This window comes from Anabas testudineus, chromosome 19 (genome assembly GCF_900324465.2).
Source record: "Anabas testudineus chromosome 19, fAnaTes1.2, whole genome shotgun sequence".
In the NCBI taxonomy this organism is placed as follows: Eukaryota; Metazoa; Chordata; class Actinopteri; order Anabantiformes; family Anabantidae; genus Anabas; species Anabas testudineus.
Genome location: NC_046628.1, coordinates 15053354 through 15068716, shown reverse-complemented (window position 1 = coordinate 15068716; position 15363 = coordinate 15053354). Strand labels below are relative to the sequence as shown.

Sequence of the window (15363 nt, the reverse complement as noted above, 5' to 3'; positions counted from 1 at the left end):
AATGAGAAAATGAAAGAAACCTCTGATTCCTAGTGTTTCTCAAGTCTGCATCTCATTAGGGAAAAGCAGTGAGGAGTTCAAGTTCAGTCGCTCACAGCCACAGAGACCAGGAGCAAAGACATACACAAAGTAAACACACACTCTCACACACACACTCCAGCAGCTGATACCATGTTTGCTTTGGCCCGAATGTGTGAAACTACAAAGAAAGCGTCATGAACAAGCCTCTGAGGACAAAGCATCAAGTGTGTGTGTGTGTGTGTGTGTGTGTGTGCCGTTTACGCCACGGCGTGAAAAGAAATCTGTTACACACTCCACAACGCCATATGCAGACGGTTGGCATGGCAACCGGGAGAAAGAGAAAGGCATATTCTCCGCATTTCGATGCATGAAACTACTTAAGGCTTTACAAGACAGCATGAGAGAGTCGACAGGGAAAAGCAGCTGAAAGTACTCAAGTACAGTCTTGTGTAAAACACATGCACAGTACAAGAGTGAAAGAAGAAGGAAAAAAGAAATCAGACAACGTGAAGAAGAGAAGAGATTTTAAAAGCTCCCACAGTAACGTACAACTTTTAGTTATATACGTACACAAACATCACTAAAATAGAGTTGGGATTAAGAACGAAGGACTGACGTGCAGAAAGAGTTACTGAGGAAGTTTAAAAGGATTCAAAGAATAAATGACATGAAGTAAGATGAAAAATACCTTCGTCCACATCAGATAAATAGTCCTCCGTGATCATTTCGGGGACATTGGCTTTATGGACTGTGTGATTGGGATGGAGGAGAGGGTTAGAGAAAAAAGAACCAAAAGCTATGGAAAAATCACATTTATACCATAATCATGAGCAAAGGAAGTAGAAATTAAAGTGATTGATGTAAACTGGCTGAATATTTGGCTTTGGAAATATTGGCTTAAATTACCATTGTGATCGAAATTTAAATGTCAAATGGTGAAATAAGATTAAATAATGATGGAAGAAAAGAAAAGTGATGTTTTTTACTTCAATTACTCAGCAGAAATAGTTGTTTCCATTAAAAATGCTCCTCAACCTCATCCTATCCAAGTTGAAAATCCAAATGTGGGTTTATATTGTCATAATGGACTTAAATGAATACAGATTTATATATTAACATGTGTCCATGTGAATCCTTACCTTCATCATCCGACATGTCCAGCACCTCGTTCATGGTCTCTGGAACGTTCATCTTGTGCTTCTCAGTCACAGTCTGTTCAACAGAGACTCTAAATTAGGTTTTTACTGTTTGTGTCGCCACTTACACCTCCAATCCAGATTTTCAAAATAGTCAACTGTGAGCAAAAAGTGTTAACTTAAAGTCGTTATTCACATAATCATCGGCACAAACACATAAAGGTTAACATATGGTTAATTTAACACTTCCTGCAGATGTTTTCACAATAAAAGCCTTTTAGTTGTGCCATGCCTTCCTTCTCTAGTGGCATTTTTGAGTTGGTATCAAAAGCAAATTAAAACTTAAGCAGGTCACTAAAATGTGATATGATAAATACTAATAAAAGTATGTTGTTAATATAATCATCTACTATTTGATAATTTGCATCAAGTGCATCGGGGCATTTTCTAGTCAGCTGTGTTTTGGAGGATATTTAATAAAAACTAAATCTGCAGTAATAGATGTGAAGACACACATTACACTCTGCTAGTTGTACTTGTGCTTTATATTAAAGTACACAGTTTAAAAATACACACTCACCTGAGTGACTAGAGTTTCTTCTGTGACCACCTTGAGCGTGTCGACTACAGAGATGTACCCGAGTCTCCTGGCGATGGACAGAGCACTGTTCCCATTCTATTCAAACGAAACAAAATAAAGTAGAAGGTAAGAAGATGAGTTATGGATTTGTATAAGGAATTCAAAACACATCTTTTTGGGACTAATTTAGCATGTATTATTATTATGTGCATCAAAAATGTAATTATCAAAGCTAGTCTAGTGTATGATCTACTAATAAGTGTGTCTACTAACTGCGGTGAGTTCGTTGGGCGATGCTCCATGATGCAGCAGCAAGTTGATGATGTGTGTGTGTCCCTGCTGTGCAGCCTGATGGAGAGGTGTGTAACCGTTCTGCACAGGAGACAAAACGAGTTAGAAAACATTTCTGCAGCCAACAACACACACAAATCTTGTTTTATTTCCTCTCCATAAAGCCATAAACGAAATAACTCCCACACTGAATGCTTACCTTGGTCTTAGCGTTGACCTTCGCCTGATTTTTCAGCAGGAAGTGGACCATCTTTATGTTGCCATAGTGACAGGCCACATGGAGAGGAGTGTATCCCAGCTGATGACAGCAAAGAAATGATCATACAGTCATATTTGCTTCTTAGATAACTTAGTTTAACTGCTTTATTGATTAAATGTGAATTTTCCTGTATGTAGCGTTACCTTGGTGTCAGGGTCTACAACAGCCCCCTGGTTAACTAAGACCTCAGCAACGTTGACTTTATCCTCCTGGGCAGCCAGGTGCAGTGGAGTCAGACCAGACTAATGACACAGATTGAGACCGAGTTAATCACACAGAGATGGTGCTGAATACAGAGCGATACAGCTTGTTTAAAGCTAAATAACAGGTTTAAAAACTGAAACAACTACAAAATAATGGTCTTGGATGAAGACACTGTCATTTCTGAAGTAAAATTAAGGCCTTGGCCATCAAACACAAGTTTATAGCAGAGACACCATAAACGGTATTCTCATGTTATACTGTTATGTACCACGTGTGCCGTCAGATTCGAACACCTATGGCGGTTCTCACACATGAATCTCGTACCTTGTTGCCCATGTTGACGGGAGCATCTCGAGCCAGCAGCAGTGTCACTATATCCACGTTGCCTTCCTGCGCTGCGAGGTGCAGAGGCGTGATCCCCTGGCGTGTTATTGCGTTGGTGGAGGCACCATACTCCAGCAACGTGGTGGTTATCTCCATCTGGTTCTTTTTAGCTGCAATGTGAAGCGGTGTGTAACCGTTCTGTGTACAGAGAGACAGAGAAGTTTATGTTTGTCATCCACTCACAGTGAAAAATAATAATTTATTCCACATAGAATTACTCCACTACTGAAAATAGGTCAGCCTGCGTTCACCCCGAGCCAAAATAAGAGAGATGGAGGTTCTGGTCAACTTAATGTCCTTCAGTACATTTTTACTGACTTACCTTTGCAGCAGCGTGAGGCGAGGCTCCCTGGTTGAGCAAGAGCAGCGCCACCTTCTGGTTATCATAGTGTGCTGCCACATGCAGTGGAGTTAGTCCACTCTAAATGCGCACACACACACACATACACACACACACCTTGTTAGATGGTGATACAGTAGACACACCATCTACAGTAGGGTGCAGAGTGAACAGCGGTGATAAAAAGAATAGAGTAAAAGCTTTGGTGACACTGTGCACATGTGTGGGTTACATAAGAGTATACAGGAGGACTAATTGTATTCAGGAGCCTGTATCATGAAGTGAGATTAGTGTGTTATCTAGGTAAAGAAAAAGCTGACTCACAGTGTCCTAAAAACACAAAGAGGGGAACTGTACCTCTTGGATTGTACTCAGTCTGCTGGAAACTCGTATTAGAGTCAGGGACACTTTTACAAACATGGTTTTTGTTACCCATTAAAGAATTATCTTTTAATGGTCTATATTTACATGGTCACCTGACACACATACTCAATGCTGGGCTCAGTGAAGCCAGATAATTCACTTTGTGATACAGGCTTGTGTTCTTAATGTGGGAGCTCACACACACGCTCTTATTGTCCTAAACAATCACCCTCTCTCAGGCACACTCCAGGGATTGAATGTCCGTTACCTTCCCTGCAGCATCAGGTGGGGCGTTTTTCTGCAGCAGTAGGTTGGCGACCTCGATCTTCCCATACTTTGCTGCTACATGCAAAGGAGTGAAGCCCTTCTGGGGAGACACACATCAACAGAAAACTATATTAGATCAAATTATAATCACATCCAGTGGAGCCATTTGCAGGGTTGCAGTGCATGTCTTGAAAACATGAGGAAATGATTACTTGGTGCTTACAGATGATGAAACACAATGAGGACTCAGGGTGTGGAAATAGGATGAGTGTTGTGTGAGTGTGTTACATCAAATTCTTTAGCTATGAGGCAATGCAGATCTGTGACCATGGTTCAACATCAGCTCAAGGCAGAGATTGAGCTCTGTGTGTGTTTGCAGGCATCTGTTGTGTGTATGCTCTCACACACACACACACACACACAAACACACACACACACACACGCGCGCACACACACACACACACACACACACACACACACACACACACACACACACACACACACACACATGCATACAGAGATGACTAACAGTCATGGGACTTGACTGAATCCAGACTGGTTGCCTGGATCCAGGCCCCTGGGTTTTATCTCTGCACCCTGATATCAAACATTAATGGGCCAATAATTATTATTAAATATATTATTTAATTTGTTTGTTTTCAGATATTACTGTATAAGGCAGGCTACAAAAAGCAAGCAAGACTTTAGGTCCTTTAAAGAGGAAACCGAATCAATAATTAGAAATTAAAAAACTAATGTGCAAAAATCAAAACAAACAGCTAAAAAAGTTGTGACTCAACTCTTTCACTGGTCCCTAATCCTTTTGAATCATGTCCAAATAAAATATTATACTGTAACTGTGGATCTACTGTATTTAGCACTGTATTTAGACAAGCTATGTGTTTATGATCTACATTTACAGGCGTACAGTATAGCATGTATTTTAGTAAGTGTAGAGGAATATATGAGCAGAGTGGTGTGTATACACACTTGTTTGGCATTTACCCACCTCTGGGTGATGAAATATACTGTGTACCTACAGATATGTATCAGTAAACAGCCTGTATACTGTGTTTGACGTACAATAATCTGTTCACAGAAGAATCAGTAGCAAGAAAAAGTATTTTATGGTTTTCTGCGTTAATTTATCATAAAATGTGATCTAATCTTCATCCAAGTCAAGAGTATTAACAAATATAATGTTCCTAAAGTAATAACACACTAAAATATCTGACATATCACATCACATACTTTTTCTTGTGTGTTTGATATTCACCTTGGTAGTAATGCCCAGACTGGCTCCTTGGTCCAGCAGTGCTGCAGACACATCCCTGTGTCCCTCCCTGGCAGCCAGGTGTAAAGGTGTGTATCCAGTGCTGGTCACTGCATCTGGGTTAGCTCCACTGGCCAACAGCTGCTGGACAATATCTATCTTTCCAAGACGGCCCGAGATATGAAGTGGAGTCTGGTCGTCCTGGCACCGGAAACATTAATTTATTAGTTAGGGAGCAACTTTATCATTTTCATGATTCATTTGGAGTCATGCTTGTGTCCAAACGATGAATGTAAATTCAAAATTCATTCTCTATCAGCTCAGTTTCTGGTCTCGACCAACTCCTGAGAGAAATATCCACCTCTTTAGCTGCTCATCATCTAGTCAATAACTGTCTGGTGTTGGGGTCTAACAAAGCAGTATCCTATAAAGTTGCTTTTCAGGCCTTTTTAATTGAAAACAGCTGAACTGCTGTGACAGAAATGGAACTAAACTGTGTGTGCAGCCTCATAAAGCTTTGCTGGTTTACTGCTCTAAAAATAATAACATACGTATAACAGCATATATGAATGTATCAGGAACTCCTCAGTACGTCTACCGTAAATAACAAAACTGATTGAAAGGCAGATTTCAAGAGTACCAAGACAACAAACCCTGCATTTGGAAACAAGAAGAGAGGATCTAAACTGTAATTACCCAGTAATTAGACACGTGCACAGACCCAGCTACATAAACACAAACACACGCAAGCTCATACTCAGCAACTGTGAATGGGTTCAACTTGTTTTCTCTGTTTGTCTGAATTCTAACGTTCCACATGTTCTACCTTGGCCTTGGCATCAACTCGAGCTCCGTTCTGGACCAGATATCGGACCACATTTGACTGTCCTGCCCTCGCTGCCATGTGGAGCGCCGTCTCCCCCCTCTGGAACACACACACACAATAAAAAGGGATTAAAAGTTATGTCCAAGTTGGACTCATTCTCCAAATCCGGAGAAGAGAGAGAGAGAAACCCCCTCGCTCTCCACACCCATTTCACCATAATGACGTCCCATAATGCTCCGTTTCTACAGTAACCTGGCCACAGACACGGCGTGGGCGACCAAATACTTGGGGTTGAAGAGTTGACTGTGCAGCACACGTCCCTTCCTTTTGTACTCCCCCCCCCTGTTCCCTGTCGGCTCTCTTTTTCCCTTCACATGATTTTAGATTAACCAGCATCAACAGTGTGTGTGTAGCTCCTATAGAAGAACATGAGCCTCAAACCTAAAACTCACAGATGCTTGAGAAGTTTCCTTTTTACACAAGTGACAGATTCACATGCAACACTTCTGGAACAATATTAGGATTAGTTGGAGCTGTGTTTGTGTCCACCTGATGAACGTAAGTCCAGCATTCACTCTTCTTTTAGTGTTTTTATCAACATATGAGGGTCTGTTAAATACTCTGCTACCTCTGTGTGGGTTTACCTGCCTAATTTCTGCCTTTATTTCCCACGTGCAGCATACTGAAGTGCTGCCATGGTCTTTTCCTCAGGGCTTTGGGAGGACAAGATGTCTACGAGAGAGAAAGAAGAAGAAACCAAACTAAGGGACTTCCTGAACTCACCACATTGCTTGTGTTTGGTGAAGCCCCGTGGTTGATCAGCTGGTGCACAATGTTTTCATGTCCCATAAACGCTGCGACGTGGATCGGAGTCAGACCAGACTGAAGACCAGAGCAGAAGGAAGACACAAGTGATGAGAAGAAGACATCATAGCTTGAACAGCAATCTTTATTTCATACAGACACATATACAAAAACTATCCAACACATATTACACCTGTATGATTAACATTTACCTAACACTGCTGCATTATGATTCGTAGTTTTTAAAAGTGAAAGTTCAAAAATGTGAAATGTTTTTTTAACATACTATATTATACATGTTCTCTCAATGATCTTACACATTTAGCTGCAAGTAAAATAATAAAGTTAAAAAACTAAAAAGCCAACATCTTATGGGAATATCTGTTTTTTCAGCTGCTAAATTCTCCAAAATAGTTGCCAGCTATTATCTTTGGTGCAGAGAAAGTGATGTACAGCAGGTTTTAGAGTGTTTTATGTTGAAGACACAACATTTGGGGCCAGAAAAGCAATGAGCTACACAAAGCTCCATAAATCATGTAAAAAATGATTAAATATATATAATTTATATATAAAAAACATACAAGACACACGGATGACTTAGTGTTTCCGTGACCTACAACACATACTCAACGCACATACCTCAGTAACTGCCTGTATAGACGCTCCATGCTTCAGAAGTAGCTCCATCACCTTGACTCTGTTCTTCTTACAGGCAATGTGCAGGGGAGTGAAACCATTCTAAGACACGGAAAACAAAAATGAATCAATTTAAAAGTATAAAAATAGTCCAACAGGTCTTTGTGTGTGACTTTGTGGGTCTTGCAGGCGGTTGACAAAGCTGGAACGCTGAATGGAAAATACAGTACAATACAAAGTGGCACCTTCTTTCCATTTCCCCCTCTGTCTGTCATTTTTTCTCTCAGACCCTCTTCAAGCAAACCAGACAAGCATATGTTGAAATAATTGACTTAAGCTGTAAAAAAGAGAAAGAAAGTCGAACTGAAATAGATATGTTTCTTTACAACTCACCTCCCTCCCTCTCTTACTCTCCTGACTTTGAGGTTTCTGGCTCAGTCCTATGACTTCATTTTCCTTTCCAACTCCTTTTTTTCCTTCTCATTCTCTTGGACTATAAAGTCCCAGTGCTCTAACCACACCCAGACTTCTCCCATTACAGAACTGAGATGGTTGTCTCACACCACTAAGACACTGGCAGGGTCATAAAGTCTTTGCTGTTTCCTTCATTGACATTTATCATGTTCTCTCTCCTGTGCCGTGTTGTTTCTCCTTCAATCATTTCTGACAATGTTGTAAATAAACAACACGTTGAGGTAATTAGTAAAGAAAGAAGCGAGAATTTTGTTGCTTGTGATATACTGTTTGCTGTCCTCCTCTCTATCCTCACCAGTGCCTTGGCGTTGGGGTTTGCTTTCTTGTCCACAATGACCTTGGCCACCTTGTAATGCCCACAGTGTGCGGCCACGTGCAGCGCCGTCAGGTAATCGTTGGTCACATCATCCACGGGCACCTCGTGGTGCAGCAGTAGCTGGACGCAGTTGAGGTGATCTCCCTGCGTCGCCATGTGAAGGGGAGACAAACCGTTCTGAAGGGAAAACAGGAAATACAGCATATTAGTAGGGTAAAAGTACAAGGAGGGGAAAAACATAAAGAGGAGGTTGAAGGTTTACCTTTGTCTTTGACAGTATTGGAGCTCCTCTGTCCAGCAGCATCTCCACCACCTGCTCATGACCACTTCTGGCTCCGCAGTGAAGCGGAGTGAGACCATCCTGGAAAAACAAAACAGGAAATTAAAGTTTAGAGATCAGATTTTCTTTTACAAGGGCCAAACTTTATGAAAACACGGTACTAAACTGATGGAGTAACCATTACATAATACAGCTTTGTGTGTGCAAACCTTTGTCCGTGCATCTATCTTTGCTCCTCTCTCCAGCAGCAGTCGCACCATGTTACTGTTCCCACGTTTGGATGCTACGTGCAGTGGTGTTATGTCATTCTGCAGGGAAAAGAGAAGCAGAATTAAGAGCCACCAAGAGAGGTTGAAGTTAGAAAACTGCTCTACTACCCATTTCTCAGATTGAATCTTCCTCTCAGCAGGCTGGCTTACATTACTTTCTGGTTTCTTTGCATTTACCGCAGGACATTTAATAGGATGCTACACCCAGAATAATCTATTAACCACTGAATCATCTGTGTGAATGCAATCTGTGTTTTTTTCATCTGATTGTTGCTACAACAGGAGTATTTGACTTTTTTGAGGTATTATTAACAGATATTACTGATTATATGTTATGTAAAAATGTTCTGACTACCTCGGTGTCTGTACGATCAAACAGCACACAGAACACATGCTGTGTCCTGCAGCAGAGTGACAAGCACAGCTGTACAATTACACATGCCAGCATTGGACTGCTCCACACTCTCTCTACTGACGCACATGCACAAGCTCAAATTCCTGCATCCCACCTTCTAATATCAGCCTTTTGAGTGAGCGCTTACTTTCTACCTACCCTTGCCTTGAAGTCCACAGCTGCCCCTCTGTTAAGCAGGAGTGTTGCTACGTTGATGTTGCCGTAATGAGCCGCAATGTGGAGAGGGGTGAAACCGCTCTGAGAGGAGTGAGAGACACATAGACAGAGAGAGCCGAACAGAATCAATCAAAGAGAGGAGAAGAAGCAAAGTCTGTCTCGTAATGAGCCATGAGCAAAGAATGAAGGGACATTACATACAGCAGCAAGTGGCCAAAAGCAGAGCACAGAAGACAGGGGCTGAGCAATCGCCATGCACAGCTGACCAAGCAAAAGGTGTGCAAGGTTTCACTTTAAGAATAATATGCTATGGATATATCACCTGGTCAGTTTATTAGGAACACTGCTGCAATCTAATGCATCTAATGCAATCCAGTACAACAGCCCTGTCTCATCTTCTAGTGTTTTTCTAAAACGGTTGTTCAAAGTATTTCAACAATACGTTTTTTTAAGGTTTCTCGCGTTTATAGTGGACTGCATTATACTGAAATGTGTGACTAAGATTTTCTACAGCAGGTGTACCTAATAAAGTGGCCACTGAATATTTCTACATTTCTAGTGCAGTGATGAGGGCAGGTGCACCTCAGCTTGGCCTATTGTTAAGAAAAGCAAACACATACAGTTCCCGTCAAATGAAAACCTCACAGATAGTCACTCTTCTGTGATAGGCTCCCATCTGACAGGAAAAACATTTATAACACAGGTGAACATGCATCTGCATCTTTAAAGTCAATATAGATTCAGTGGGACAGTCTAGCTCATATTAAAGTCTCAAATGAACCTGGGACTAATTCACTTTAATTAACTTAATTTACTTAAATTTGGCTGGATAAAAGTATTCACACATTAAAACATAAATCATTAATTAGGTCGCACAATCTTCGAAAGGCAAGTCTTAATTTGCAACAGAAGTTCTAACTTTATATTTTAAACATGCCATGCTAACATGCTATTTATAATATATGTTATAACAAATCAATAATAAAAATCAAACAGCGGCTCTATTGAAAGCTGGTCAAACAATTTTCTGGGCAAAATGACAACATTAGCAATTAGCATTATCAGCCATGTGTGTTAAAATGCAGTAGATTAAAATCAATTAACATGCTAAAGCTCAACTCAAGCTGTTATGATCACTACAGGTGGATGAGAGCTTCAGCATCTGGATCTCTGATCACATGCACGGCAAAATTCACTAAGGCAGAGTAGCAAAGGTAACTACTACTTCTTCCTGATAAATGTCAGATCACAAATGTTCTGCAATGAGTTTCTGCTTTGAATAAAATGCTCCGCGACCTGGAGTTTGCATGGGAGCTGGTTATAAAATCGATGCATGATGCAGAGAAAGGGATAAATAAAGAATAGATAGGGGCAGAGGTTAGGAGCCCAAATCACTTTCTAACACCCAAAAATACACAGATTGTTTAGAAATGGTCATGGTTCGACTCATCAAGACCCAGAAACACCAACAGCCCCTAAGAACTTGTTTTTTTACAGATATAACTGTAATAAAACATAATTATTAGTGAGTTTTCTAGTGATTGTAGCTGAATTCTGAAGCCACTATCACATCTTAATTAGCGGTTTCACTCCGTTTCCAGACTTTATGCTAAACTATGCTAACCAGGTGTTCTGTGCCTTCTTACACAGACTGATATTGATTTTATTCTTTTTTTATCCTGATTTTGGCTTTTGAAGTGAAAAATCCCCTGGAAGTGAAAAGGTCTGCAACTTAATTTTAATTGGGAAAAGAAAAACTGGAAAATTGGGATTAAAAGGTGATAACTGGATGCAGTTGAGGTGATCTCCCTGCGTCGCCATGCTATACCTTATTGTGGCTGTATTCCTCCGTCAACAAGACAAGTTACAGTTACATGCATGTTCATCTCTTTACAGGTTCAGGCATTAATCTAAGCAAAGATGTAACAGTGACCTTGAGCGTTGACCTTAGAGCACCAAAATCTAATCAGTTCACCACTGAGTCCAAAGAATCTCTATAGGAATTTCTGAGATATGACATAAACAAGTGCCTCAGACCACAGAGGTGGCGAGTATAACAAAATTCTGCTGTTGTACTAATCGAAGTATGTTGGTTGTATTAGTGTGTAAAATTCATCATGGTAGGAGCCATCACAGTGGGCTCCTACTGTGTCTGACCTGTATTCTTAGGTACACCTAATGATCAATAGTTATTTGTTTCACTCCCGTCCTAAAGAAGGACGCCACCAGGTACACACAAAGTCAAAATGCGATGCAGGCTTAACAACAGCCACATAGGTGAGGTGCTGTCAGCAGCAGCAAAAGCATTCATGCCAGCATTTAGTGATCATGCCAGCAGACAGAAGGCTTTGCAATGGTTACCATGAGTGACGAGGAGAGGAGAGGAGGAGAGGAAAGAAGGAGAGGAGAGGAGAGGAGAGGAGAGGAGAGGAGAGGAGAGGAGAGGAGAGGAGAGGAGAGAACAGAAGTACCTCTGTTGTTCTATTCACCATCATCTAGAAGGGAAGAGGGAAAAGGGGAGAGGTAGGGTAAGAAAAAGGAACGAATAGAGGGAGGAGGTGGAAGAGGAGGAGGAGGAGGAGAGAATGGGGTGGTTAGTGCACCACAACAACTACAACAACACCAACACCAAGCTGTTGGATGGGTATGTGATGATGCTGGACATAATGTAAAGTAAAGAGCAACCACACAGGGGGTGCAAACAACAGGATGATTGGCCAAGACTCTCCCTTATAGTCTAATGTTTGTTCTATGTTCAGCAAACAAATGCAAAGAGAACAACGTTTCGTACCCTCGGACTTTGACATAAACAGACTTATAGGGAAAAATATTAATTCTTTGTCCTTTAAAAAACAAATGCAGGGACTAAAATGCTTTATCAATACTAATCATGATACTTTGTGTGTGCGAACATTTGGTTTTATCTTTCACTAAGTTGGTCCAACATGTTTCATCTCATCTATTATTTCCTCATATCTGGAGCACACATCTGCAAATTAATGGAGATGCCAGTTAAGTAAAAGGAATAAACACAAGTCGTGCCCATGTACAGTATCACAAACATCACGTGGCTTGGAATAGACAGACTGTAGTCCTGCCCATCATACACAGAGCTTACCTTGGACTCCACATCAGCATTGTGGTCACTCTGGAGGAGGAGGGCGGCAGCCTTGGTGTCATCTTTCCGTGCGGCAATGTGCAGCGCTGGAAGGCGGACCTTCCCTTTGGTGTCATTTTCCAGAAGGAGGGAAACGACCTGGTCATGGCCCTGCTGCAACGCCACCGCCAGAGGAGTGAAACCATCCTGTGGACCAGAGAAAACGGCGAACAACATTATGGCCATGTGGCTGCTAGCTGAAACCAACAGCTACACAAATCAAGCAAAATGGGAATCTTATCTTATCGTCTGATATTTTAGTGCCTGTTTGAAATATTTGATAATCTAAATTTTTTTTTGAAAATATTAGATGCTTCTAGCTTCTCAAATGTGATGTTTTATTGCTGCTTAAACATATTTTATAGACAAATAGATTCTAAATTAATCAAGTAAATAAGCAGCAGATTAACTGATAAAAAATATTGTTAACTACAGCCACTAATTTAGGACCTGTGAGCACACACACATCGATTCCCACAGGCAGTGTGATAAATTAGACACACATACTAGCATCAGTTTCCATGAATCATCTAAGAAAAGGGAAAAATTCTCACAAGTAAGACAACACGAAGATTATCTGTGTGTGTGTGTGTGTGTGTGTGTGTGTGTGTGTGTGTGTGTGTGTGTGTGTGTGTGTGTACACAGGACGCCGACTGTCTGAATAAAACCAACTCAGCATCACTACACCCACACATCAAAGCAGAACGTCCCTTCGGAGATCCTGCACCAAAACCGTAACAGCGAGAACGTCTGCACAAATAAACAAACACACCCACGAAGCACGAACACGACAACACGCGCACATAATCAGATCCAAAAGATGCCCACGCGGCCGGGCTCACAAACACAAACGTGTTCAACTGCATAAATTTAGCCTTGTTAAGAATTTCAAAAGACATGAGTCGTCCCAAAGCACCACTGTCCTGTTTCATCTGCTTTATTATGGATTCAGAAGAAGACACAAAGTCAGCTCAGTGTCCTAAAATACCTCGACAGACAATTGCAGCAAACAGAAACGCAACAAAAGATCATTTTTGATCTTTAACTTAAAGCTTGAAAACCTGCAGTGACACAGCACAAATTAGTCTCAGTGAAACAAAATTAGAAACGAACCAACTAAATGACAGGGAGCTGTCGAAACAGCAGAGCAAGAGAAACGAAACGATGCAGGATTTAACTAGTTATCGCGCCATAACAGACCTGAAAAAGTGGCCTTTATATTAGATTGAATTAATAAAGAGTATACAGAGAGAAGCAGTGAATATTATTTTAATATTTTACAGATCCAGCCACTGTGGCACATTTTGTAATTTATAGAGTTTAATGCTCAGTCATACAGAACACGCGATGAAAAAGATCAAACATTACAAAAACCAAAGGTTTTTTAATCTACTCTGTGTGCTGCTATGCTGAAACGGTTAAATATGAATTATTAAACACCAGGAGTTGCTTCAAACATGGATATATATTTCCCCACATGAATAATTCAGTCCGTCTCCTGCTGGAGTCAGACTGTGGGGAGGAGGGATGAAGGAGAACGTCGAGACCAGAGGGAGGCAGACAAAAGGAGAAACGAGGCAGAGGGGGAGAGAAAAAGAAGAAGAGGAGGGCTGGAGATACAGACATGGAAGAATTGAACAATACGCTCATATATGAACCGAGAGAGATGCAACTTCAGTTGTACGAGGGTATGAGATCACTGCTTCTATGTACAGACTCTCAGAGACTGCAGTGAATACAAGACTACACTGTTAAGCTAATGCTGCTAATGTTACACTGTTCATCTCCACAGAGCTGCGATGCTGTGCAAAAACTTAAGAAGCACGTTTAGCAGGCACACAATGTGCCTTCATCCCCACAAACACACACTCTCCAGTTCATGTTCAATCCTAAACTTTGCACAGCACCTTGCTAAATACTCACTGGGACTCCAAACGTATAGTAATTCACAGTTAAAAATAATTCCCCACAGAGTATCTGGTATTGTTTGATCACTTATTAAAGCGACAATATGCACAGACCTCCCTCTCCCTGCTTCACCACTTACTATACTACCTGCTATGCTCTGCTATTATCTGCCCAGCCCTGCAACTATATAATCAAACTACAATAAATAATAAATAAACTGAACAGAAACTGAAATTGTACATATTTGCTGCTGCTTTCATGGCCACATCAATGTGCTTTAGAGAGGGAGGATTGATTATAATTGTCACACTTTGGTCTTGCAGTGATCGCAGTTGGTCGTCTGCCAGTACTACTGCAGATGATGGATCATCCGACACACTCCCACTGTGGCTACTTGCTTACGCCACCTTCACTGCTTCCTGCCTCTGTAGGCAGCTGGAGACGGCCAAGGTCACTCTGAATGACGACCTCATCACACTCGCTCCATCTCGTCACCTCTTTTAACCATTTAGTCAACAATCTATAAACATACTTCACAGTAAGCCATACTTCCTACTAAAGGTTATTGGCAGGGACTTATTTCCCATTTGCAGACGCGGTTGGTCATAAAGCTGCAGTGTAATTACGGGGAGGCTAACTGAGGCCTGGGATGAAAGGTAGCTATTAGACATTGTTTTGGTGCATTCATTAATGTGTGTGCAAACAGGCATTATATCTAGTGTGTTTGTGTGTGTTGAGTTCATTTACCTCTGTGGCGATGCTCTGACTGGAGCCGTTGTCCAACAAAAACTGCACCACGTCCAAGTGGTTCTCCTGTGCCGCCATATACAGTGGAGTGAAGCCATTCTGCAAAAGAAAACCAAACACTGAATGAGACCTGCAGCAGTCGTCACGATGCCGGCTTTTTAAAATGACACTGGATCCATGTCACAGGTCTTGTCATGTAAATAAGACCTTACTGACACATTACTACTAGTGTACTGAGGCTCTTAGCATTTATTAAT

The 15363-nt window shown here is 41.2% G+C and overlaps 1 protein-coding gene across 12 annotated transcripts in view; it reads right to left on the bottom strand.

The window, feature by feature from the left end:
- Positions 1-15363, bottom strand: part of LOC113156217 (ankyrin-3-like) — a 104217-nt gene that overhangs the window by 40108 nt on the left and 48746 nt on the right. For 6 of the 12 annotated variants that reach the window (XM_026351187.1, XM_026351180.1, XM_026351188.1 and 3 more), the window contains exons 5-24: positions 15107-15205; positions 12413-12598; positions 11766-11789; positions 9277-9375; positions 8664-8762; positions 8437-8535; positions 8154-8351; positions 7388-7486; positions 6728-6826; positions 5945-6043; positions 5122-5319; positions 3847-3945; positions 3198-3296; positions 2816-3013; positions 2431-2529; positions 2228-2326; positions 2011-2109; positions 1738-1833; positions 1161-1233; positions 710-769 (exon numbers count right to left, since the gene is read on the bottom strand). In XM_026351187.1, coding sequence (XP_026206972.1) covers positions 710-769; positions 1161-1233; positions 1738-1833; positions 2011-2109; positions 2228-2326; positions 2431-2529; positions 2816-3013; positions 3198-3296; positions 3847-3945; positions 5122-5319; positions 5945-6043; positions 6728-6826; positions 7388-7486; positions 8154-8351; positions 8437-8535; positions 8664-8762; positions 9277-9375; positions 11766-11789; positions 12413-12598; positions 15107-15205 — 2221 coding nt within the window. The remainder of the gene's footprint in view (positions 1-709; positions 770-1160; positions 1234-1737; positions 1834-2010; positions 2110-2227; positions 2327-2430; positions 2530-2815; positions 3014-3197; positions 3297-3846; positions 3946-5121; positions 5320-5944; positions 6044-6727; positions 6827-7387; positions 7487-8153; positions 8352-8436; positions 8536-8663; positions 8763-9276; positions 9376-11765; positions 11790-12412; positions 12599-15106; positions 15206-15363) is intronic. The other 6 variants (XM_026351183.1, XM_026351185.1, XM_026351189.1 and 3 more) reach the window with 4 other exon arrangements.